The 27396-nt window shown below is 41.2% G+C and overlaps 1 protein-coding gene across 5 annotated transcripts in view; it reads right to left on the reverse strand.

The window, feature by feature from the left end:
* LIN9 (lin-9 DREAM MuvB core complex component) overlaps window positions 1–21916 on the reverse strand; it is a 35883-nt gene extending 13967 nt beyond the window's left edge. Inside the window, exons 1-7 of one of the 5 annotated variants that reach the window (XM_057400027.1) lie at window positions 21838–21916; window positions 13149–13181; window positions 12049–12143; window positions 8264–8356; window positions 6842–6853; window positions 6255–6388; window positions 3146–3271 (exon numbers count right to left, since the gene is read on the reverse strand). In XM_057400027.1, coding sequence (XP_057256010.1) covers window positions 3146–3271; window positions 6255–6388; window positions 6842–6853; window positions 8264–8356; window positions 12049–12143; window positions 13149–13181; window positions 21838–21916 — 572 coding nt within the window. Of the gene's footprint in view, window positions 1–3145; window positions 3272–6254; window positions 6389–6841; window positions 6854–8263; window positions 8357–12048; window positions 12144–13148; window positions 13182–13766; window positions 13783–21261; window positions 21383–21837 lie in introns of those variants that run through there. The other 4 variants (XM_057400024.1, XM_057400023.1, XM_057400025.1 and 1 more) reach the window with 4 other exon arrangements.
* Between the last annotated feature and the right edge of the window lie 5480 nt (window positions 21917–27396).

Raw genomic sequence — 27396 nt, forward strand, 5'->3', positions numbered from 1 at the left:
CAGGAACAAACTGAAGCTGTGATGTACTTCTGTCAGGTATGTGCACTAATACACTGCACTGAAGGTTCCTTTACTAGGCTTTCCAATCTCTCACAGTAAAAGTCATCACTAGTCTTTGTATAGTCTAGAAAAGTGCGTGGTAGCAACTGCAGGTGCACGTCCCACTCACCAGTTTACCACTGAAGAGCACAATGTGTTCACCTGCAGTTGGGTATTGCCTAATGATCCTCAATTAAGAGCGTATCTGGAAAGGGATATTGCAGAGAGAGAGTGATGGTGGTTGGGAAACTTATGCAAAACTTATTTGCATAGTCTCATTTAAAGATGCCATTTGCTTCATATTTACAAGTATGAAATAATGCTCGTCATGGGCTAGGAATATGAAGTAGCAAAATGCAGGTCAGAGCTTTCCAATTCCATTGACTGGAGTAACTAATTACAGCAAGATAAAAAAAAAGGGGGGGAAGGGGGAAAAAACCCCAAAGCAATATAGACTTTAATATTAGTTCTTCTAATCACATCCAGGTTCTTGCATCAGGAACATCCGTTATCGCCTGATGTTCTTTGACCCCTGCTCTTAGAAATACAAATTCAAATGCTGCTATACTAATCACCGACCTTAGAAGCTCCCTACAATACCAACTACTATTTTACTGCTAGCTCAGACATTCTTAAAAAGTCTCTGTTCCCAATGCTGTAGATCATGGATGTAGAAAGTACTTTCAATGTATTTCTTGGCTTCTGTTAAAGGAAATCTCCAACCCCACATCCCCCATATGCATTTAATAAAGGTTATCCCATTTTCACGCCACTCCTATGAAAAAAAAAAGAAGATTAAAACTATGGTACAGATCACATTGTAACCTCTTTCTTTTCGGTTTCTACCTCAGTAATGAGAACTTGAACAGAGGAGTCATCACCATCATATAGTGGCAGGACAAGCATATCTGAACTTAATTTCATATCCATTTCTATTTCACAACCCCAATGAAGTTTATACAGAGTACACAAGACTAACTATTACCTCTTCCTTTTCTTGGAGCATATCTTTCCCCACAGTCTAGCGGAATCTTACAAGCTTTGCAGGCTCCCATGAAGAATACTGTTGTGCCAATCAACCCCACTGTTGATGGTGTGATAGGACACTTAGTGTAGCAGCAGACATAAGAAAATATTACAATATATTTAAAACAAATTAAGAAAAGAAAGAGACGATGACCATGTGCACAGCTCTCACACAGACACTACCATCCTCCGCCATCAACACTGTGGATGCAAAATGTCGTAGTTTTAATTGCTTCATGGGAACATAGCAGTATTGACATGATATTTAGTTTACTGGCATATGATGAGGACAGACAGAAGACATTTCTAACAGAATAATAATGTATAAAACCAACTTTGCTCTAGAGGCAGATGAAAATTACCTTGAAAAAGGTTCCAAATTATTCAAATGATTTGGAATAATTTAAAATCTGTCAGAACTGTTAAGGCCAAAGACCACTATGGGCATACTGAAAAAGACTGTCAATATTTGATGATTAAAGAAATGAAATGCAAACAGGGATGCTTATTTTATGTTGATAAAAAGCAAGAACTCAAAGTTTTGGTTAACAAACAAAACGAGGCAATATCCAGTCAAATATTTGTACTTCAGAATTCAGGTAAAACAAACTTCTGCCTATTTAGACCTGTGGTTCCTTAGGCATGAATCAGTCTTCTTAAAAAGTAACTTAATAAAAAACCCCAAAATCAAGCTCACTCCCAAAAAAGAAAGCAAGCAGTTTTATCTTTGGTCCAACAGAATGCTGAATGAGGCAAGCTGATCTTTCATACTGGTACCCACTTTTGGCAAAAGTCAAGTGAATAAGTGATGATATAATCTCCAGATACACCATTTCCCTCTCAGTGGGAAGCATGATGATAAAAGGAACGAAAAGCTATCTCAGTTAAGCTCAAATGATATGAATGCTTTTCCAAAAGGATCTATTTTAAAGCTGGCTCTGCTGTTTTCCCTTGACTGGCAATTTTTAAGTTTTGTAAAGTTGTTTGTAAGTACAGGAGATGAAATAGCCTCCATCAATCAAAGTATAATCTGACACTGTACAGTGATCCATGAAATGAATTCAGTGCTTTACTGTATTTTCATAAACAAACCAGTCTTATTTCTGCAACACTACTTACACATTTGTCTCTTGATCTTACACAATGCTAGGATGGTTGAGCTTGGGAGAGACCCTGGAGGTCCCCTGCTCCAACCCCGTCCAGCAGAGACACATGCAGGAGGCTGCCCAGGACATGTCCAGACACCCTTCAAGTATCTCTAAGGATGGAGATCCTATCATCTCTCTGGGCAACCTGTGCCAGTGCTCAGTCACCCTAGCAAAAAGAAGTATTTTCTTATGTAAAGACTGAATCTCCTGCTTTTCAGCTCCTGCCCATTGCCTTGACCTATCTCCAGACAATGCTGAAAAAAGCCTGGCCTCATCTTCTCTATGCCTTACCTTCAGGTATTTCTACACAGAGATGAGATCCTCCCTAAGGCTTTTTTTCTTTAGGCTAAAGGTCTGTAAAAAGGCTGAACTGAAGTCAGTAGGTTTAAGACTGGAGAATTTTAAATTAGTGAAAAAATTATGCCCTGCATTAAATTCTGACTTCATTCTATACAATGTAAATATTTCACGGGTGACTATCTCCTCTCTCCGTTTTGGCAGCCAAGCCAGGAAAAGTCAATGATCCATAAAATGGTATTAAAAATAACAAAACAGATGAAAATGTGCACTTGTTTTCCCCATGGAGAGCTAGTTATAGCCAGGAAAAAGGAAAATCTTGAAAAATTGGCCTGTCTTCTATGTCAGGAAGCACTGCAGCCTAGAAGATACAACAATAATTTCAACATATCCTAGCTTGGACACTTAGTTATCCAGATTGGTAAGAGAACTTTTCAAGCACAAGCTCATGAGAACTGCATGGACTGGACACATGCATATATGTAACAGAGGGTATGTGGGAGAGTGGGGTGTGTGCTCAGAGAGCTATTATTTTCCTTTACTGCCTGGATGCAAAAGTATTTTAAAAGGAACAATTCCAGTGACATGAAAACTACATGTAGTTATTAGCTGAAAAGAAGAAAGAAAGAAATTACCTCCGTGGTTTTCCCATTAATCGTCTGATTTTCCCCCATTCTACTCTTGTCAGTTTTCTGGTTTTCAAATTTGGAAAAGATTCTTTCAGGCAGACACAGAAGTCATTATCGCCTTCAAATAGAGGTCTGTTGAAACATAATTGTCCTCTGTTAACTACACTTAATAAACTTTTGTCATGAGATTCCAAAACCCATCCATTATAAGAAATACATTGAAAACAAAATGTATAAATTAGTTGTATAAACAAGACACTCCAAAGGACAAATTTAACCTGAAATAAATTCAGCTGAAAACAAAGACAAAGTTTCCAGGAGTATTATTCTACTTGAGCCTTACTATCAGTCATGTTTAAATATGTTCCTCTCTTCTTACTATGGGGAGACATGTATTCTTCCTGTTTTGGAATGTATACAAAGGCACCAAATGAAACTTCAGCAAAGGCAGTGCAGTGCCATGAGGATACTGCAACACACTGAAGGAAACCATAAAGTTGCGGTGAGATGTTGAGAACAGAGGAAGAGACATACTGGAATATATGACACTCAGATTTCTCAGTGATACTGAGACAGACAGTACCTTTTTCATAAATTCATTCAATTATAACCCTGATTCTCAACAGAGGGTTCCAAAACACAGGAAACTGAGCCAAGTTGGCATTCTCCACAGCTACACACGTAGGACTTTTATTGTATCATACCATGACTCCATGATGAAGCAGAGGATCAATATTACAGAAGTGACAGTTCAGATAACCTACCTACACAAGTTATGAATTTCTCTTTGATGCTATGATCTGTCTGTATCCGTCTGTTTTATGACTGCCTTTTACTTTGTAGTACTACATCCTTCTTGGGCTGAACAGACAAGGGAGCAGCAATGGCTATACCCATTTAATAGCAGGTTAATCATTAAAGACTATGTGCAACTGAAATAAATCTCACCCAGTGAGAACAAAAGAATAACTGCATCCTAGATAAAGCCACTTTTCTCCACTCTCTGCAGGGTGCTGGAGTTTAGAGGGGAATATCCTCAAGCCCAGAACAAAGAGGATCTTGGAAGCCACACTGCTTTCAAGTGAGTATGTGGGTTGGCAGTAGAGAGGAAAGGTGCATGGACACATGGAGACCCAGGCAAGAATGGAAGAGAATATTTTCTCTCAGCAGTAGGAGGATCTGCAGCTGTGGCTTGAAGTGAAAAGGAAACCACAAAGAATGATCAGCAAGGCTCAGGAAACAGACGGGGGGTGCATAAAAGAGTTTTACTGTTGCTAATGTAAGATACCTGTGTAAATAACAACTGGTTTGGGAAAGAGAATCTGTATTTGATTGGTTTTACTATCATCTGTCCCTAAGCAGGGAAAATGTAAATCCACAGCATCCACAAGACTGGAAGCTCTGGGAAATGGTAAAAGCAAGCTACAGCTGCATCTTGTTCTGAGTCTACGATCACTGCAGGGGTAACTAGCTCTTTAGAAGCCTGTGTGTGTCAGAAGTCAACAGGATTGTCCTCTGCAGCAGCACAGAAAGAATCCAGCTGAAACAGCTTCAATAATCTAATAACCACAAATGATAGCCATAGAGATTAAAACATTCTAAAAACTTAATAGCAGACGTGGCATTTAAATTGAGGATTTCAATTTTGGATGAGACAATTCGATTAAAATATTCTGAGACTTGTACAGCGAGCCATATTTTTCAGTTGACAGCTCTATGCTTTAAACTTTTTCTTGTTAAATCTAGATCATATACCACTCAGAACAACATACAAAGTTTTTCTTCCAAAGATATGTAGCTTCTCAGTAAACTATATTATAATATCTTAACATGATTATATCTTTCTTAGCATTAAAGCATACATGAGTAAATTTCAAAGAGGTTTTCACAATTGCTTGCTAAACTCAAATTCTAATCTACTGACAGACTTAAAGTTCCACAGACAATTATTGGAGAGTAAATGTCTCAAAGTTCTTGGATTGTTGTAAAAATCATAATTATACATGTCACACATTAAAATTAGTACTAGGAATAAATAGGGTTTGGGTTGTTTGGTTTTATTTTTTGGGGGGGGGAGGAGTGGAGAGGTTGTTTTTTGCTCAAATAAGGAGCATGTGAAAGACAAATTCCTCTTTCAAAGGAATTAAATGATGAATTTAAAAGTAACTAAAATGGACAGGTAATTTTTCTACTTGTGGTGAATATATCCTGAAACATTTTTCTGTTGCTATGACTGCCTTCTCAGCTAAGGAAAACAGCCCCAGCAATCATGATTAAAATAGGAAGGAAAAACAGTAATTATTTTGCTATGAATGAATTCCAGAAAAGAATGCTTGATAACTCTGAAGCTATTCTTTAAAATATTACATACTAGTGTTTCATCTGTTAGTCAACTGGTGTAGATTTTAAGATTCCATTCATCAAAAAAGATTTTTACATTTTAGAATTTTTAGGTTTTCATGGTTAGGGACTAAAATAAAATGGATCTTTTAAATAATTGGCACCATTTTGCTAGTGGTGTTAAAGAGAACAAGTGCCAAAGACTCCAAGGGACAAATTGCAGAAACAGTCTAAGAGACAGAGTAGGAAATCCAAGAAGGATGCCAATATGTAGACAAAACCTGAACAGTCACGAACCAAACTCTGTTAGAGATCACAACAAAAAAAGGATGATGAAGAAAAAAATATTCAAAATCAATGTTTACATCTTTTAGGGAAGCAGCACCTTATGAAGCAGCAGTCTCCTTCCCATCCCCCGTGTATAACATTGATCCAAGGGTTGAAAAAAGTCCAAGTGTTCTGGTACCTTCATGCCTAAGAGGCTAAAAACATTATGAATAAAATCTTGTATCTGGTAGAGGCAGAGGTGATAAAAAGAAGATTATTTCCATGAAGGATGGCTCTCCATAGAAGACTATCCAAGGAGGTTGCTCATTATTAAAACAACAACAAAGAAACAAAAATCCCAAATAACAAAACAATGACAATTTTCAATAACTAATGCTTTAAGAATAAACTTTGGAGTATCTAACTACTATATGGAAATTTGCAGCTGAAGGTCAGAAAATTACTTGATTCTATACTATTAAGAGACAATGATATAAAACAAACATACTTATCTATATTTGAATAGAACCATTCGTATATGCACCACTTGTGAGCTTTGGGAAGTTTGAGCAGGTTACGAAGCCGCAAACCAATCTTCTGTGATGCTTTCTTGTCTGGTGTTGGCATTGTTGTATTAAACTTCTATATAGTAAGATAAAGGAAACAGTTAAACGCAGTCTAACATTGTTAAATATTCAAATGATTACACTAGATTCTCTTGACAAAAGTTTGCACATTAAGAACTCTTATATTTTCATCACACATACTGTTTCATGACAATGTTTTGTTGCAGATCTGTAATAATCCTTACTGCATTATATCAGCAGCACATCAACTGAACAGATGCAAACTTTAGGAGGATCAATACAGCAGATTATCTCCATACACATATCTCTTCTAACACAAACATTTTCCAACACTGGAACTGCATTATTGGTAACAGCAGCATGGCACTAAAGTACACACAGGCTTCCGAAGTTTGAGGCACCGCTGAACATGGTCTCTAATAGCATATGTGATGATGTGGCTCAGATACCAGCAACACCAACTGCCTCATTTGCAGTAGCGCTTTTACTCTTGCTAGCTCTTCTTAACCTGAGGGTAAAGCTAGCACAGAAATGTGACACAGCCAAAGCTTTGAGCAGTGCCTGATTCACAGAAATCTGCAAAGGAAACTAGCATGGACATAAGCAAGTTTTGACTTCATTTGAAAGCTATTTTATAAATTGCAGAAAAGACACTGTCTTGGGTTACATGCGTAATACATAGACATGTGTATAAACAAGAGTGTATAAAACCAATTCCATGCTTTTGTTCCAGGGTTGGCTGTCTTAATGACAGACAGAAAAACTTACTTGCAACAAAAATCACAGCTTTCGAGAATATTAGTTTAACTGAGCCCCAACACCATAATCAGTTGTTAACCTTCCCCACATGCTCAAAAGCACTTTGACCTTTAGAAGCACCAATAACGGGATAAAGCATAAGGCAGGCCCTTGCTGGCTCGTGCTGGGTGTAATCACTATTCTACATACAGGTCCCCATTCTCTCACTGGAACTCCAGGAGACAAAGCCCAGCAGGACAGCAAGATCTGTGAGCTACAGCAGCTGCAGCCCCTCACATGTTTATCTAGCAACTGCTGGACCTCATGAACCAGACATTTAAGTACAAACCAACAGGCATACAGCGTTATCCAGCCCTTTCTACCATTAAGAAATAATGAATAGAGAGAAATACCATGGCCCTCATCTCTTAAGTCTTCCCTATTTGATGCTGCAAGGTACAGTTCAGAGTACAAATAAGACCAGTATTCAAATAGGATTTTTAAAGTGTGTCAAATTCAGGGTTATAACGTGAAGGTACAGAGAAGTGATCTGGAAGACAAAGGTACTAGAGAGCCAATTCTTTGGGACTAAGAGATGTTGCCCTGTCTAACATAGCAACCGAAGGCTGAGAAAAATAACAGCTATCCTTGATACAGCATGAAAAAAGCAGACAGTCAAGTGGGAAAGTAGAAAAAAAAAGCTGTTTGAACTGGAAGACATCATTAGAGGATCAATAACGTAATAGATGACCATGAATCCATTTAGGCTATAAATCTATAGCAAGTTCCTAACTGTTGAAATATATTCGTTCTACAGCAGCCTCCTAAATGATATACTCAGTGCAAAAGAAGTAGAGAGTTTTTAACTGAAGATGAGTAAGTTTATGCAGACTACAGGAAACAACTGTTTGTGGGATCAAGATTGGCAATTAGTCTGGAATCCTTAGCACCGCATGCTTATGTCCAGGATCAAAAAGAACAGATACTCTCATAAACTGAGGAACACACTTGTGTGAAGTATAAATCTGTTTTGAATTGTGGCTTACTCCTAGCAACATCTTTCCTCACAAGAATATTCATAAACTGATAATGCAACTTGAGAAGCAAATATATTCTGATTTTCAACTAACACAGATAGGCTTGTTGCCCTGTGTGGCAAAAATATCCGTATGCATGTAGATCTCTCTAGAACCATCACAAAGTTCTGATTTCTTTTGGGTGACCTTATGTTTATTTGCCTGTCATCTTCACAGAAGAGCTGACTCCATTTTGAGTTTCTGAAGGGCTGCATGTATCAAAATTAAGAATGAGTTACAAGAAAAGTAATCTAATTTCTCTGTTCATGCACAGAATTCACAGTGAGAGAAATTGAATGCCTTTTCTCTTGCCACCTACTGGTTTTAAGGCACATGGTACACAATAAATAGTGCCTCCTAGCAGTTGAAGATCTAAGGGCTGAGAGAAGAAGGAATGTAAGATTCCAAGCTTTCCAGTGCTAACTATAACCCATTACTATACTGCTGGCCCAGTTCCATGGAAGTATTTAGAACCTAACTCCCACTTGTTTCCAGAGGAGTTAGGTGTCTAAACACTTGTGTATCTGAGCTTGCTTTGATTATAAGCACATCTGTTAAACAGTTTGTTCCAAATTATGGGTCAAAAAAAGCACTTATTCAAACAACGTATTTGTTCTGGTATGTTCTCAGTAAAAAACATTAGCTGGATATAATTTTTTGGAAAGGATTTGTTTGAAGTCTAATAAAGCGTTGTGGGTTTGTTGTTTTTTAACTCATTGGAAGTGCCTACACTGCAAACTGCCAAGATGAAGTCTGAAGAAACTAAAGCTTGAATAAGTTATGTAAAAATATCAGAAGAGAGAAGAATTTAGAATTTATGCTAAGTAAAATTGACTTGTGTGCTAATTGACTATGGCTCAAATAGAATTAGAAGGCTGACTGAATGCAAGAAACCATATTGCAAATGTGTGTCATGAAAAAAAACATTTCCATTTAGTTATTCCTCAACATTTTAACCTATGACAAAACACTTGTATTTCAACGAGGATGAAAGAGTAAAAGCTGCTTTAGTAAGCTTTTCCTTCCAGGAAGACTTTGTGGCCCAACACAGGAGCCAGCCACAGCTGAAATATGTCTCCTTTGCAGTACTGCACCCTGTAGCGTTCCTTGTACTCCTAACTATTTACAAAGGTGATGAGTAAAGGCAGAATAAATGCAGATTTCACTTCTTTCAGTACAGATGGCGAAAACACTACAAATTGATCTCGGCATGTCATCTGTTACACAATGTGAAGAACACTGATGACAAATACAAGATTTAGTAAGAGTCAGAAACAAAATAAATCACAAAAGTAAAATAAATTTCACTAACAAGCATCTATCCTTAAGAAAGATGTTTAATAAGTCTGTGACTGATTACAGTATCTATTTGAAAAGAGTTATTCTCTATTAAATTCATCAGTGGTAGCAAAAAATCTGTCCTATGCCATGAGAACAGCTGGAGCTTTCCAGGGAAATGCACCCTTCTTATTCTAAACTATATGTATTTTATAAATATAGCCACATAAGTCTATTTCAGCAACAGTACTGCTATGTATGCACTAGACACCTAAGCGCATTCAGCACACAAAAGAAAATATCCATTCCTTGTAGATGTTACAAACCAGGAAAGAGACGTACACTGAACAGAGGAAGGTAACTAAATGGTGCCCACATCATATTAACAGAGTAATTCGTTTATCATATTGTTATGGATGCTGTTTTTCTCTCTTCACCTACATAAATCAAGTTCTTTTCTTTATATCTCCCAATTCACTAACCTTAAGAACAATCTTAAATTTCAATCACAATGTCTTCATAGGTTTTTTTATAACATCTCTACCATCCCTGACAAACCATCACCCTAAAAGAGGTCAGAACTATTCTAACTTCTGAGCAAGAAAACAATAAATACTGTTCCAACAATAAAAACTCTTCCAGTGCAGAACTCTGGGACTTGCTCATCACAGCGTTCTGCCCACAGGATGAAGAACCAGGTTCAACAATTTTATTTTAGTCTTGACATTTGAGATGCTGGTTCCAGAACAGTATTTTTCTCCTAAACGTCTACCTAGTTCTTCTTGCTTTTGCGAGATTACACATGACGAAAAGCAACACAGGAACACAAATGCAAAACCAATCTAAACAAAACTTAAGAGTTCCTTCAACCTTATGTTAAGGCTATGATCTGGATCAAGAGAGCTATTTTACAACACTCAACAGAAGCTGCCAAATTCTATTCCAAGGAGCTACCCAAACTGATGAGAGTGTTTCATCAGTCTGGATTGCCACTGCCTCACACGAGAATAAAATAACAAACACGGCAAAGAGGTATCATCCTCGTGAGCTAAATAGGTCAGGCATTTTTGGGAAGATTTTTCAACCAAGAGTACAACAGATCTGCAAAACTTGTAGTGTTCAGGGAACTCAAACAAGTACAAATGACTACATCACATCTCAGCAACATGGGCCGCTGCTAAGACATGAGACTATGCTCTGACCCTTCTTCCAGCTTTCTACAGAATACTGAGCCGCATTCAAAGTTCAGCTCCTTATTTTTAATACCTACAGCCAGCATACTAAAGATTGACAGGAGTTTTCACACAAATATTATGCCTACTGACTTTGATTCTTCAGCATATGTGATCTTCTAAGATACGAGTAAGGCTTGTTTCTGTGAGAAGATGAGCATTCCTGGGGAAGAGCTGAAAACCGTGACATAAACCTCTGCAGGAGGCTAAGGGCCATCACAAAGCTCTAATCCTCTTATGTCCTCTAGCATGAACACATAGCAACATGCATGTATATATATATATCTGCATCAACCCTAGCAAAATAAATACCTTTCTCTTTGTTTGTCTACAGGGAGAAGGTGACACAACAAACTACATACGACAGCTATTAGTCACACAGCTTAATGTACTACTGGATGCTGCTCTGGTGTTTTGACTGTGCAGAGTAGGCAAGCGCAACAGTTTTCAAACATAATGTTTCCCTTCCAATAAACAAAGGGTTCACAAAGATAATGATTTGAACAAAAAGCAGATGATAGCTGGCAAACTGCTTGCAATTGCTGTAGAAGACAGCAACACTGGAAGAGTATGGGAGGAAGATCTACCTAGCAATTGAGACGGTATTTCATGTACTCTCCAGGGTGTAGTATAAAGAGCACATGGCATTACAGATGTAAACAAGGCTTTGGGTGCATTATAACTGATGGCAAAACCAAACCAAAAATCACATGATTTGGAAAGGTAGAGGAGGCTGCGAACAGTCAAGAAAAGCTTGAATGTGATACAAGGGAAAAAGAAACAACAATGGAGTACTTCAAAAAGAGAAAGGGAAATGGTCAACCCAACCACCAGACCCATGCCCTTGGAGGCTGTGGGCTCATCACCTTTCATTCCTCTACCCAAGCCTATTCTTTAACCTAAGGTCTCCTGTGGTACCCCTAAAAGACATTTCATTGACATTCCTTTGTTTATATGAATATCTGCCCCCCAGAAGGCACAATGATAGAAGCACATTATGACATTTTCCCTTGCTTTCCTTTACAAGTCACTTTTCAGCCATAATTAGAAGTGAGGTATTTAATGACATAAAACAAATGGTTAATCAGAATTAGTGATTCCTAAGTTCAAGGTTGTAGACACAGTACAAACATTTCACACAGCACTTGCATTACAAAAAAGAAAGCAGATGACCTTGAGACATCTTCAATAAAGTCAGCAATGTAATTTGATCATTCATTTACAAAGCATGTTTTCAGCTCATACTCAAACTGCACAGACTGCTTGGGAAGGACATAGTTTAACATATAGAAATTATGAAACTAAATCTCAGCCAAATTTTTTACTCCTTAAATTTGACTTACTCAAAGGTATTTTACCAATCTTGAAGTTGTCTTTTTATTGCTTCTTACCATTTCTGCTGCAGAACCAGCATTCTTGCTTTTCCAAATTGGCGTTTTCTGCAGAGAATTGTACTTTTCATTCCAAGAACTGGATAAACTTCCCTCTGTTGTGAAGAAATCATGTCTTTAATATAAATATATGTATGCTTTAACATAACTACTATCCAAAAGCATCATCACCAATGTATTTTTGTTACCTGCAACATCATCTTTGGATTCAACCACAAATGGATTTTAGATTTCAGTGTTTTTATGAAATCATTCTGAACACTAACTGGAAGAGATTTTAAGTACAAGGAGAAACATGAACAAAACATTTTGTTCCTCCTGGCAGCATTTCAAGATTCTTTGAAGCCTCCTTTGCTGGTATCACTTACTTCCAGTGCCAGGTTGACACACATCTATAGACAGCCGTATAGCGTCTCTAACTGAAACCTGGAGAGGGTAAAGCTCTACAAGACTTGACCTTCTTCTGGTTCTAAAAATGATTTAAGTAGGTGCACACCAACAAGTAAATCAAATTTTACTGAAATAAACCTATATTAGTTACATATTCAACACACCCATTGTCTGTGTAACAGAAGTCTTGTAATAGATGAAGAATCTGCCCAACAAGGTTCTAAGTCCTCAAAATTTGTACAAATGTTCATATAGACAATTTCAAATAAAAAGATGTAAGAAACAGATTTTTTCTTTAGCCCATAACTTCCTGACAGAAGACAAAACTGAAATTCCTTCTTACTGTAAATTCCATCACATGTACAGTTGTCACTAAGAACCCTCCCATCTCATCCTCAAGAGAGGAAAGATTACCTCAATCTTCTCATCAAACCTGATGCCTAGGCAGCACTTACGAATTAAAAACACATTTCAGGAATTCCACTCAGAAAAGCAGTGTCTAAATACACCACAACATATGTAGTTTCAACCACCAAGAATTATTAGCTTATAGAACTAACAACTATACACAATAAAATCAATCACATTTCAAAAAAAAAACCAAAACCCAAACCTTCCTCAGTGTTATTTTCTTGAACTTTTTGAAGCAAGAAACTAAATGCACCTGAAAGACAGACTGGGTACAATTAAACAGCACATTCATTTCTTACCTTTCAAGCTCACAAGTGCTTTTGCTGAAGAACCTGCAATGCATCAAAAAGTCCACATAAATCATAAGTTATTTCAAACCATACAACCTATGCAGAGTCTACCCATTCTTAGTTTACTAGGCAGAAAGTAGAATTTAACATTGAATCTTTCAGGGCAGAATGAGCGAACCCAGTGCTCCCTCCATGGCACTAAATACAGAATTATATGTTTATTACCCAATGAATCTTGAAAGCATATTCATGTTTTGTGGGTTCCCCCCTCCCCCTTTAGTTTCACATCTACAAAACAGCTTCAGATGCTAGCACTTTTGTTTAACATAGCAAATTGGTGAAAGTGCGTGCCATTTGGGATGGAGAGGCAGAAGCAGGGCCATCAGGATCATCAAATGGATGAGATACTAGCTTTTCACATGGACCGCTATTCTGAAAGATCTCAAGCACTTATGAACATACAATCATTTTCCTCTATCAATCAAGAACAATCCATTCAGTCAAGGGTGAGTATGTCTACAGCGGAAAACAAAACAACTCGGCAAGAGGCAACAAAGCTTTTATGTGTCAATCTCATAGCTGAAGTGCCTGAGATCCTTTGTTAACCACCAGACTCAGATGCTTCACCTGTGAAATGATGGTGGATCAGCAGAGCAGGGCATTAGTTGACTGACATCAGAAACAACAGGTAGAGAAGTGATGGTCGGCACAATGTTACTGCACTACCTAACTAGCTTTATAAGATCACCACTCCCAAACAGCATTAGTTGCCAAGCAGTTTTCCACATGGGATAGTTAATCTTCAACAGATGCATGCTAGAATAAGGCTGCTCATTTGTTTTGATTTAACTTGCAACTAAAGTAATGTAACCGGAAAAAGGCATTTTTATTTAGGAATACAAGTGTCCAAATAAGGAATTTCTGATCTAGGCAAGTTCAAAGTTAAACTAAACTATTTTAACATAACAAGCTGCAGAAAATTACTAACACCAACAGTTCTGTAGCTTAACATCTCAGAATATATGTAGGATATAAAATGACAGTGTAAATATCTATAAGCTCAATTTTACCTTGGAGGCAACAATGATACATGGGGTTTCTTGTCAAATTCTTCTATACTGATTTTAGGGGCTACATACATCAGCACGAAACTTCATGGAATATGGTACATCTCCTTGCTTTTTCCATTTAGCATATACTACCAGGGCCATCAACCCAGAAACTAGGATGATCTTCTAAGCAATAATGTGTTACAATAAAAAATTATCAATATTTAATACAGATTTCAGAAACTATGTAAAACTATATAAACTATATTTCAGAAACTATAAAAACTGCAAAAGTGAATCAGGATAGATTAAGTTTATTAAAACTATCCAAAATTTTAGTTTAAATATTTATTAATTTATAGTGTTCCAGCCTCACATTAAATGCCAGTAATTTTGTACACAACTGTTCTGAATAACTAATGTATAATCATAGGCAGTCTTTTTAACCAGCATTTCAATTACAGAGATTAAAGTAGAATATGCACACTTGAATGTACATAATATATGCTTGAATGTAAATACCTATTATGACAATGACACAGACTTCATTTCTGCAAACATCAAACACCAAAACCAAATGGGTGGAAAGGAAGAAGTAAGGCCTATGCATCACTTAAGGTATTACAACCAAAATCTACTTCCAAGCTCCTCCAGGTTCAGAGGATCATGGAGGCGACTTTCTTAATACTGAGAGTAAAAAGAACCTCAGCCTACGGAGGAAGTACATCCAGCAGTGGCTCAGGAATTAGCAGACCTGCTTTCAGTAGCCTACACTAACATACTATTCAAATGCAAACTGTACGATTGGCTTAGTCTTGCCTTTAGCATCCTACTGAGTATTGCTTTGCATATGTTAGGGAATTCATTACTTGAACGGAGTGTTCACACTTGACTACTTTTGAAAAATCAGGGAAGTTTTCAGAACTAGAACTAAAGACATGCCTTACTGTGATAAAGGCAAGACTCTTCAATCTTGTTCTTCCCAAAGAAGGTCAAGATCTGCACTGATCACAAGTATCTACACAGGAAGATAATTCAGACAGTAAAATAGCTTTGCAGCCTTTCTTCAGAAGGAAAGGCATAACTAGTTCTATTTGTCAGAAAATGGCATGGGGTAAGTTCAGGTTAGCAATGAATGCAAAGTTTAACATATCTGATGTAACTGTACCAAGAAAGGTAATGTTGAACTCCCTACTATTAAAAAAATCTTTAAACCAAGCTTTAATTGATTTTTAAAGAGAAAACCATAGGTAAAAAGGAAGCATGGAACTGATGCACAGAAATTCCAAACAGAAGTGTCCTAGCATGCTTAATGAAGAACGTAAGATGATTATAATGGCCTTTTCTGGACTAAAAAATACCTGTAAAATATGTGCACCACAGATGTGCAGTAAAAATAACTGTGTGCTAGATTCTGAGGCATTTAATAGTATGGTAGCAGGAAGCTCATTAGTAACTAAGAGTCAGGAAAAAGCGTATTTATGTGTTTTATAACACTTTCAAGAAGCAATATTCATGAAGTCCATGTAAAACTGAATTTAAAAAATATTAAAACTAAATCAATATTAAAATAACCTTAAGTCCACTGAGTTTGGCATGATAAGGATCCTGATGCTTTCATGCTAGAAACCAGATGAGTTCCAGCGGCTGCAGGGCCTGGTGATGGACAGCTCCCCTCGCCCTGAACCACAGCTCTGCGTGCTCTGGCTGTCAGGAATCCTTCCCGTAGGCCCTGCCTTCTTCTCCTAGCACAAGGGAGCACGTACAGAGGTTTGCCATGAAGAGAACCTAAATACCCTCCTCTAACTGCTCTGCAAGCAGTATGGAACACTTAAAAGGAACGCTGGGAGACTGTATTTGTAATGTGGAAATAGGCTTTGAAGCATGGGAAAAGAAGGGCAAAAGCTTTTCTCCTTTTCAATAATTAAAGTTGAGTTCAAGTTTAAAATCAAGCAACTACTTACTGTCTCCCCTCATATGAAAATATCATAACTGAACAGAAGAGGTGAAGCATGACTACAATTCAGTACAGGCACTTACGAATGCCCTGATGTGTATTTTCAGTACCAACATGAAGCAAGGCAGTTTAAATACAGCTTCTCAACAGCTGATCTTAAAATTTTAACAGGAACACACACAAGCACATTACATTTGTAAAAGTGTTTTCAGATTCTTTTATAATGAATTCCTAACAGCTGATTTTTGAAAATAAAGGTTACAAGTAACCACAGGGATGTTCCATAGCTACTGATTTTACTAATGTGTGGGCACAAAGGGGCATATTTCAAAATTCTAGGATCCAGATCAGCAATTATACAATGTAAACCCTCTCCTCTTCAGATCATTACACTATTTTTCCTAAATTCTGCACAAATGAGCAGTTATTTTAACACTGGTTGCATGACTACCTGAAAAACCTATGTAATTAAACTACATTGTCAGCACTACACATGGTGTGATGGGAAACTCATGGAGAAGAAAGGAAAACCACGAGCCTTTATTATAGATTGAGTCATTAACCCTCTGAGAGATCACTCATCTACACAAGCTCAGCACAAGTTGTTCCAGCATCTCAAACAACTGGCCACTAAGAGGATAGCTTATTTAGGAAATCAGGGGTTGTAGTGATACAACAAGGGATAACAGGTTCAAACTTGAACAGGGGAAGTTCAGACTGGATATAGGGAAGAAGTCCTTTACTGTGAGGGTGATGAGGCACTGGAACAGGCTGCCCAGAGCAGTGGTAAATGCTCCATTCCTGGCAGTGTTCAAGGCCAGGTTGGGCAGACTCTTGGGCAACATGGTCTAGGGTGAGGTGTCCTGCCCACGGCAAAGGGCTGGAACTAGATAATCTTAAGGACCTTTGCAACCCAAACCGTTCTATAAAAACCATGTATCAGGGATAAAAGTGGCTGTGGGGAACTTGTAAACTCCCCCAAAACCTGGGGCTTGTTGAAGAGGTAAATGCATAAATGAACAATAATTTATTGCTTCAAGAAGGAATCAGTATTTCCCTCGTGTTACAAGCCCATTAATAAACTGACATGTATTTTGTCAGCTTAGAGAAGGCTCTGAGGAGAACTTACAGTCTTCCAGTACCTTAAGGGCCTACAAGAAAGCTGGAGAGGGACTTTTTACAAGGGCATATAGTGACAGGACAAGGAGGAATGGCTTTAAACTGACAGAGGGGAGATTTAGACCAGATATTAGGAAAAAAATCTTCCCTGCCAGGGTGGTGAGGCACTGGCACAGGGTGCCCAGAGAAGCTGTGGCTGCCCCATCCCTGGCAGTGTTCAAGGCCAAGTTGGACAGGGCTTGGAGCAACCTGGCCTAGTGTGAGGTGTCCTGCCCGCAGCAGAGGGTTGGAACTGGATGAGCTTTAAGGTCCCTTCCAGCCCAAACCATTCTGTGATTCTGTTTCCAAATCCTTATTAGCTATTGGATGGAAGTCAGTTTTCCAGACACGTGAGCCCTTTTACAGGACTTGTGCAGACAGCAACCACAATACCAAAGCCCTTTTTTTGCAACACTGCATTCTCATGATGGTCAGTATACTGATACCATAGGAACACACAATTTTAAAGGTACGAAGCACAAATGATCCCAAAATTATTGGGTGTGGGTACTATTTAGCAGCCACGAAACTGATCTTGAGCCTTCTCCCAAATGCTGTAATTTGATGTACTTCTCAAATCCCTCAAATGTCTGGAGCACAGCGGTGCTAGGCTCACGACCCCTAAGGAACGGATAATGAAAGTGGCAAGAAATGTGCCACATCCCTCCTCCAGCTACCCAGGAAAGCATCAGAGCTGAGTAACTGGCTGTGCAGGGGCAGGGGGACTGTGAACCACACCATGAGGCTGTGCTAAGAGTAAAGACAACGGCTCCATCTCTGGCAGCGTTCAAAGCCAGGATGGACAGAGCCTTGGGGCACATGGTCTAGTGTGAGGCATCCCTGCCCTTGGTAGATGGTTGGAACTGGATGATCTTAAGGTCCTTTCCAACCCAAACCATTCTATGGTTCTATGATTTCTACACGAAGTGTCACCCCTGCTGTGACCCCTTATCCATGGGATAAAAGGCCATGCAGAAAGATCCTTGTCCCCCTTCTTATGCCTGTCCTAACACACAAGCCCCTAAAAACACCACCGGCGATGTCTACCAGTGTACAGTATTTGGCAATATACTGTTTTCAGTACCTGTACTGCAAAAGATACCTATCACTACTTCAGTCTGGCTTCTTTCTCCGATTCACCTGCCTCTTGGTGTTTGCCTACATAAATCACAGTAACACTGCAGTAACTCAGTGGTTTACTCCTGGCATCAGCCCCACGCTGCTGATCATTTAGTAAGGTAAGCATGCTTTCACTTCCATCACAAGTGGCATCTCACTCTCACTGTTAGAGAGCTGATTCCAGGTGTCCTCATTCAGACTCGCTTGTGCAAAAGCAAGCACCAGGATACAGCTTTGCTGTGCTGCTGTCCACAGAGCTCTGCCACTACCAGAGCTAGGAAGGTCTTCTAGTCACATTTGTACATGATTTCTGTTTTACCAAAATCTCATCTTGGCTGTACTGCATGTACTTTATAACCAAGTAACCCACAAATCAGATTGTTATGACTAGTAGCAAGAGACAGGGCAGCATTATGTACTCTTTAATACACTCAACTGTTTTCTGAGACAGAGAGAAATAGCTGTCTAGTTTTCAGCAGGAAAACTACCCACCATTTACCTCCACTGCAAAATTACCAGGAGGTGGGTGGGGGGGGGAATGCATTGACTAGAACTAGTCACTCATCAGGCACTAGCCCAGCAGTCTGCAGAAACAAATTTTGGCCTTAAAATATAAATCAAATTATTAGTATTGGAAGTACTTCTGCAACCGAGATCTTTCATGTTCTGGAATTTGCCAGCTAGGGGATTTGCACAGAACTGGTCTTTCTTCACAGTGTTTTGCTCCATCCCAGGTTAGTGTATCACACTCCCCTGGCAGCACGAGTAACAAAACGCCTCAACTACAAGAGCCACACATAAACTTAAGACACTGGCACCTCCATTTTTTACGTTGTCAGTGTGAGCTCTCTTATCCATTTCAAAAGGACAGAGCATCAGCTCTAGAGAAGAATGAAATAACAGTAACTTTAGCAGATAATATAAGCACATATTATGAGACCCAACTGTGCATTACATTCTTCTCCCTCCTGGGTTAAGGAATATTCACCGCCCAGCTGCAATACTGAAATTGCCACAGGGCAAGCAGGTGCTATCAGAATACTCTGGGAGAAATTCCAATTCATCAGGTTTCTATTTTGAAAACGAAACTGCATAGTTCCTACCATACTGCAGAATCCCAGTTTTCTTGTCACCAAGTATGCTGCATTTACCTATAATTCTTCTTACATGAAAAACCAGTTATGGTCTCATACTTTATTACAAGCTATGCTGGAGAAAATTCCCAGGGACGATACATAGATCTGAAAGCCTGTTAGCCATTAACTATTCTAACTTTTTTAGAAACTTATTTTTACCCCACTATGGAAGATGCCAAACCCAATTTTGCAATGCTTACTTATTGTCCTGTATAAATTAAGTTGCAGACTGAAAGCTGCATGAAGTCAGTGTTAAATCAGTCAGGACTAAGTTTACATCTAAATACAGGACTGGAAAGAACTACATGAGGCTACAGTTACAGTTCACCAAAATGGGAACAAATAGGAATGGAAGCACAAGGCAAACTCTCTTTGAAATTTTCACATTTTTAGCTTTCTAGTTCACCAACACTACAGAAAATATGAAGCTCCCTATTTGATGTAAACCCAAAAAAAATATCACCTACTTGAACCAAGCTCCAGTAAATACAAACCTTAGAGGTAAGGTTAGCACAGGAAAAGCCCGTTACCTTCACAAACACATACACTGTGTGTCCCCTTCACCTGCCTAGCAGATACCATAACGCTGACACTGCTGGCAAGGGTCTGCACTACAGCACAATCCTAAGTGAAATTGAGTCACACGCTCTGTTCTAGTACCTGTTCCAGGTGGAGCAACAGACCTGTCACATCTTCCTCATGCCACTGTAGGCAACATAAAGGTGGCAGAGCTGAAAAGTGTTTGGTTTTTTTTTCATACTTTACATTAACTTCTTGACACACAATGGTGCCCACCTTGGAAGATGCGTAAGGTAAAACAGTAACTTAAACACTGTCCATTCTAGTGCACAAGTAAAGTTGATTCAATAAGCAATAAAACGCAGCTCATTATTAATTATCGCTGTTTCAGTTCGTCCATGACTTGTATTAATCAAACTCTAATACAGTACAGCATACATGACTGGGCTGTACCAAATTGAGAGTGTTGGTTCTATCCTTAATTTATGAAGATCCTTCATAAATCTTTTAACATGACACCAGCCACTTAGGCACATCATAACCAATTTTTCTCCTGACAGTTGCTGGAGTTGTAACAAAGACCCTCACAAAGTAGTCAGGAAGATTTCACCTCCAAGTCACCTCTCTTTGAGAATGTTCTGATATAGAAATAGTTGGCATAATCATTAATTTGCATAGTGATGCACAGAACAGTGGCACTAAAAATGTAAGTCTATCCTGTTGTATGTGCATGCATTGAAACTATTAAACACCTTTGTCTTAGCTTGGCGTGTATCTACAGTTGCTAAGAAGTCATATCAAGATAGCATGTAGAGGCATTTTACATTGAATGATTTCCTGCTCTATAATACTCAAGAACCTTGTCACACATCCACATCCACAGCAACACGTGTCTCTTTTATCTAGACCTCAGTCTTCACCTGCTCCTCACGTGCACTGAAAATGACATCCCCACAAACCCTATGTATGTGTATAGGTCTGTGTGTACACAAGCACGAACGCCACAAGCAGGCATGTATTTTCATACTGTCTTCCTACACAGCCAGTTTTCGCCTAATGACACACACAACACAGGGTCTCTGAGCTCTTCCCTCCGCATTTATCAGTGCCCCCTAGATGCAATGCGCACGCCCTAACCCCCCTCCCAGTCCTTCAGGGGTACTCACACTGTACACAGCACACACCATAAACACATAAGCCCTCCTTCCCCGTCCGCAGGACAAGAAGGGACAGGAGCACCAGGCCACTCGGCCCTCCCCGGGGCACGACGCTCCGTGCCCCGCACTGCCCTCACACCCCCGCCGGGCCAGGCTATCAGGTGCGCCCCGCCCGGCCCCGCTCCCCGCGCCGCCGGCCCGCACCCCGCCCGCCCGGCCGGTGACTCCCGGCCAGCACCGCCGCCTCACCCGGGCGGGGCGGAGGGGACCCAGCCCCAGCACCCCCGAGGGCAACGGGGGTCGCAGCCCGGGGAAGTAGCTCCCCGCCCGCCGTCCTCCCCGCGCCACCGGCTGGGCCGAGGCCTCACCCGGGAGAGGCGGCAGCGGCGGGGCGACGCCGGAGACAGGGGGAAGCCGGGCCGGCCCGGTTGCCAGGGAGGAGGCTCGGGCTCCGGCCCCGCATAGCGCCCACGGCGAGAAAGGCAGAGAGGCGGGGCGCGGCGCGGGCGTCCCGCCGGCAGAGGGGGAAGGCGAAGGAGGGTAGCGCGGGTCCGGCGGCGCCGGTGGCGGGTGTGGGCGGCGGGGGCAGCGGCCGGTACTCACTCTCGTCAGGCAGCTGATCGAACTCCGCCATCTTGAACGAGCCGCGCCGCTTTTTCAAAGGCTGCCTGGCGCGGTGCATTCTGGGGGAGGAGACGGGGCCTTGCGCGGGGCGGGCGGACCGGGCGCGTGCGCGGCGGCGGCGGGCGCTGAGGGAGCCCCGCTGCTGAGGGGAAGGAAGGGGCGGTGGGAGCAGCCATTGCGTGTGTCCCCCCCCTCAGCCCTGCACCGCACCGCACCGGTCCGGCTTCGGGAGCTGGGGCAGCGCCTGGCGTACAACGCGTACATTGCCCCCGCCGCGCCGCCTGGGTGCCGGGCGGCTCGAGGCTGTCGCTTGTTGCAGAGGGTCACCGCTAACTTAAAGGCTTTAAACAATCCCCGCGTTGCACCGATCTTCCTTCATTAAGTGATGCTTTTATTTTCTGAGCTGTGCCCGTTTGCCGTGTCTCTGCTTTCCTTAGCTGATGGCTAACCGCAGCGACTGCAAAGGTGAGACTTCAGAAGCAGGCTGAAAACCCAGCGTGATCGACCCTGCCCTTGTAGGCACGGCCCGTAGCACCCCCGCCGAAGAGCCCGCTGAAACACCGAGTTGAGGGCAAGGCCTGAAGGTCAAGGTCTCACTTGTTCTCACCCAGAGCAGAGCCAACCCACCACTGGCAGTGGGTAGTTGTGGCCTCACACGCTCCCTGGCCGGGTCTGCCTTCTAATGCAGTCACCCAGCCACCATCGCTGAGAGCTGTTTGGAGGCCCCAGAGCTAGCTGCTTTGTGCTAGACACCCTTAGGGCTCGGGTTTTTGTGTTCAGAGACCCTCAGCTCTCTGCACCACAGGGAATTTGTAAGCTTCTGCACCAAGAAATCTAAGTGGGGAGGTATCACTGCAAACCACAAGCACCTTAAATGCTTACGGACCACACTTTGGGTTGGGCTTTGACAACAGTACCTACCACTACTTATACCAAACAAAACACCTTGTATTTTATATATATATATATGTATATGAAATGCAAATTGAAGTTCAAAATAACAGTCTATATTAGTCAAGTCTAAATCTGTGTCACGTATTGCCAACAGCACTGTGGTGTAATGCAAAATGGATGCTATGCCTGTTTGCGTGGATTTGACAGCATGCAGGTGAAACCAGTGATTCTGCAAAACACAGAAAATGTGGATCTGGGGACATGGAATAGAGTTTTTAATTTGTGTTCTTAATTTGATAATGAACGCAATGACTGGGCACTCTGGCAGGTTGAGGGGCAGATATAGGTCATCTTGTTATACAATTAAAATAAGAATAATAGAAAAAAAAAATCAATGCTGCCCTTGAGCTTAAGAGGGAAAAACGAGTTTCTAAGAGAAGAAACAAACCGAATAAAATCCTTTAGAAATGTCCCCAGGGCTTTTTATGTACATTGTAGAAGAATTGTTAGGGTTTGTGGCTTGTTGTTTTGGTAAAAAGACAGCATTTCCACCCCCTTTCCCACGTCTTTTTTAAAGGCTGCTAAACCAGCCTTCCCTCCCCTTAGTCCCCAAAGGGCCCAAGACATTTCAGCCAGAGCTTGCCATACTGCACCACAGCACAAAACAAAGCCACTACAGTTGAGACACAAAGCAGTGTAGGCGTAACACTAAGCTAGTAAGAAAGAGCAATGGAATAGTGATCTGTGCTATGTGCTATTTCAAAGGCAAAACCCACACAACATTAATCCCTGTGTAATTTTCCCCTTTAACAAATTGCCTCTGCCACCAACAAAGCCTGATATGGACCAGACCTCCAGGCTCAGGTAGACAGTAATGGGTAACACCACCAGCAACTGCCTCTATTTCCTCAGACTCCTGTTCTGAGGGCTGTATGTTAAAGCTCAGCTAGAAGTGGTGACGCAGACTTCAACAGCTGACAGAAGACACGGATCGTCAGCACAGTTTTTACTGCTGGGCTTTGTAAATCTCGTCATCAGGTCTGCCTGTGCTGAAAGTAGTGGTTGCCCAGTGCCATCCTGATGCAAGAGCTTTCACCAAGGCAAAGAAAGGGTTGTCAGGGAAGAAGAACTTTTACAACACAATCACATTTTGCAACAGTCCTTAGAGCTTAGATTTCTACAGGGGAGAGGTAAAACAAACCCAAAAAACCACAGTGCCTTTCAGGGCTTCTTTGGACATTATGATAGAACTAGGAAACAGATTAAAGAACCAAGAGAGACTTCCCAACACCTTCTGCTTAACATCTTAAAAACTACTGGGTCAGAAGGTACAATTCAGCTCCCAGCAACAGGACACTGGGTATTCCTGCCTTTCATTCCAGCAGCTGCATTTGGAAAACATTTAGCAGAAGCCATTACCACCTACTGTGCTGAAAGCGTAACAATTGACACATATTATGAGGATTCCTGCTATACAAGACCTTTCACATCTTGGCCTTTTATGAATGATGCAGTATCTCTACATTCTGGTTTTCCATTTCTCCTGCTTCCCAGTTGCACAAACATGACCCTGTGTGACAAAGCCACAACCAGTGCTGTTGGACAATACACACCCAAAGTTTCAGTGCATCCTTTCACCATGCTGACACACCTGCACTTTGAACTTGTGTGGAAATGACACAGCTCTTCTGACAGACAGGCAGAGGAGCCAAGAGGATCTGTGCTCATTGCTAACAACCTGCCATTAGGTGCTGCTGACTCACCTGCCTTGCACAGATGGACGGAGATCTTTAAACCTGCTCTGCTCATGCCATTTGCCTTCCCAAAGGGTCATGTTCGGCAACTGCTCTTAATGGTGTGCGCCAAAACGCTGCAGAAAGCACCTCCACGCTCCCATTTCTCCTTAATTACTGCAGATGATATTAAGACATGGGTTACACCACCTACTAATCAACGTGTTCACAGTCCTGTCAGCACAGCGCAGGTAATGCTGTGTCCCAGAGACGGCTAGGGTGTCATTTTCTCATCTCCCCTAGGCAGGCACTGGGATTAGGAAGAAAAGCACAGACAGCTGGCAGGAGAACACGTTCTCGTCACTGAAGCACATTCCTGTGAAGTCTGAGCCTTGCTGCATTGATCACATTATGGAATTAGAATTTGTAATGAGGAGGCAGGGGAAGCAGTAGTTTCCCCTTTCAATTGCTGGGAAGCCATTCCTTCTCACCTTCAGACCGTACTGGCATACCTCTCCCTGTGAAAGCGACCTGCAAAGCCCACCAACCTATATGCTGCCTCCCCACTGGAACAAATGGAAACCAGCAAGTCATGTTGGCTGGGATCTGCACCTGCATTTCTCCTCATAGGTGCCAAAATGATCATTTCTGGAGAAGCAGGCTGACTATATGAAAGTAAAAGGTCACATAAGGCTCTTGGTCAGATGCATGTACTCCCCAACAGTGGAAACTATTTTATATGGGCATAACTATTACAGACTAAGTTAGAGACCTCACCACATATATAGAAGTAGTTAAAGTAAAATGCTAAGTGGGATATAAACAGGCCACAAAAAAAAACCAATAGTTCAGCAAAAATTATGTTCCCAGAACACATAGAGGGAGGTCTGGAACAGTCTTCCAGAAGGCAAGCTGAAGCAAAGACCTCAGTCATTACAAACCCAGCATAATTCATTTAAGGGTAAGTACAAGACTGAATGGTATTGAGAAAGTTTGATGTGCCCAGAGGCCTTTTTCATATATGAATTACTTGTTAGTTTGGGAATTTTTAACCCCCTTTCCACTGATTCGAGACACAAAGGGGCATGTGGGGATTTCATTAAAGGCTGAACCAACTGATATAAAGTTTGATTCATGGCTGATGTACCAGGTTGGGTGACCTGTGCTGTGTTTTTTTCTCCTCAGCCACTTCTTTCCTGCATGAACTCAGGCCTAAATCACAAGCAGTTTACACTGACTGCCGATCAGTAAGCCCAGGCTGGCATTCTTCAGTTTACACCCCTCATACAGACTTCATGAACTATCATAACATTTGTGAGCCATTGTACAACAGAGTCTCCAGCCATGCTAAATGGTTAAGTATTTATAAATTGCTTTTTGTAGCTGAACTGTAGCTCAGAAATCACTCCTCAACATACCCCCTCTGGAAAAGCAGAGGAGGTCATGGCACCTCATGTTTTGCCAAGAAATGGGACTACCTACTCATGAAGCTCTGCTTCATGCACATCCTCCAAAAGTACCACCTTCAGTGGTTATCACTACGCTGCTCTTCTCAGCCTGGCCCTGGGGACGAGCTGCCTGTGTGCTGGGTCACAGCAGCACCAGTGCCTCCTTTCAGAGGCAGGGCTGCCTTGTGGTCAGACAGGCAGCAGAAGCAGTGCCTGAATTCCCATCAGATTTCACTGCAGGACAGTCACATCAGGGCTCTCCTACAGTGCCCAAAGGGGAGCTGCTGCTTCTTCATTAAAGTCCCGTCCCATGGCATCTTTCACTGCTGTATTTGCAAGGTTAGACAGATTGGGATATACCTGCTCATGCTGCAATTGTAACTGAGCACTACATATACCCCTTGCACTTGTCTGGGTTGGAGAAAAAGGGAACTTTGAGCCACCTATGATACAGTTTGACCGAGGGACCATCAAAAACATCTTCCTTTGATTCCTGGTTCTAAACTGTAAGCTGTGAGGAGAGCAGGGAACCAAAAAACAATCTACCTCACAACTGGACTGAACCAGTTCTCATGTTAACCTTCAGAGACTGAGAAGATTATACTTAAGTATACTGAGCAAACCTTTCTGTTGGAAGCAAGACAATCATTAGCCACTTGTTAAACTACTGAAGAACCAGAAGATAAGGGAAACTCTCTTCACTTCCTCTCAAAATCCATTAGAACCAACCTCAATTGATTCCTTTTTGTTGAACAGTCCTAAAGCCATACCCAGACTTACCCAGTTCTTCCACATCTTCTCTCCCCAGCAGCAGCTTTGTTTTCCATTTACTACTCCTCATCCTCCTCTCCTTCACGGATCCTGAAAACATCTGCACCATTAGCAAGCACTCTGGCTTCAAACTCCTTTTTCAAAAGGCACTGGGACATGACAACTGTTTTAGGAAACAGATCTTCTGTTTCCATGCAGGTTACTGAAGTCTATAAAGCTGCAACCATCAGAATGAGCTTGAACTGGTCCTTTTGGGAACTGTCATAGTGCGGATACTGAATGCACAGTGCTGCCCCTGGGGATTAGCCAACTTGCCCTAATAGCTCAGTAATTTTTGCAGAGAAAGGACTGATGTTGCTGTATAGTTAAGTACTCCCATATTGCTCAATGACTTACTGAAAGTGAGAAGTAAAACACATCACTAAACATTGAAATTATTAGTTTATATGGACAAGACTGGGAATTCAAGACTGCCTGCAGACTGGCAACAGACCTCACTCAAATTCATGATGAGCAAAGCTTGAGCCCAAACTCAACTTACAGCTTCGTTAGGACATGACTCTACAACAACCAACTTACATCACGTTGAAGGTAGATATTTAAAGGAGGTTTATTGGGCTAATACTAAATTCAAACAGCCACAAGTCCATTTTCCATGTTTACCACACCAACTGTTGACAGATGAAGTCTCA

Source organism: Pezoporus wallicus, unplaced genomic scaffold (assembly GCF_028554395.1).
Source record: "Pezoporus wallicus isolate ANWC-B61680 ecotype Strahan unplaced genomic scaffold, APGP_CSIRO_Pwel_v1 contig_7339, whole genome shotgun sequence".
NCBI lineage: Eukaryota > Metazoa > Chordata > Aves > Psittaciformes > Psittacidae > Pezoporus > Pezoporus wallicus.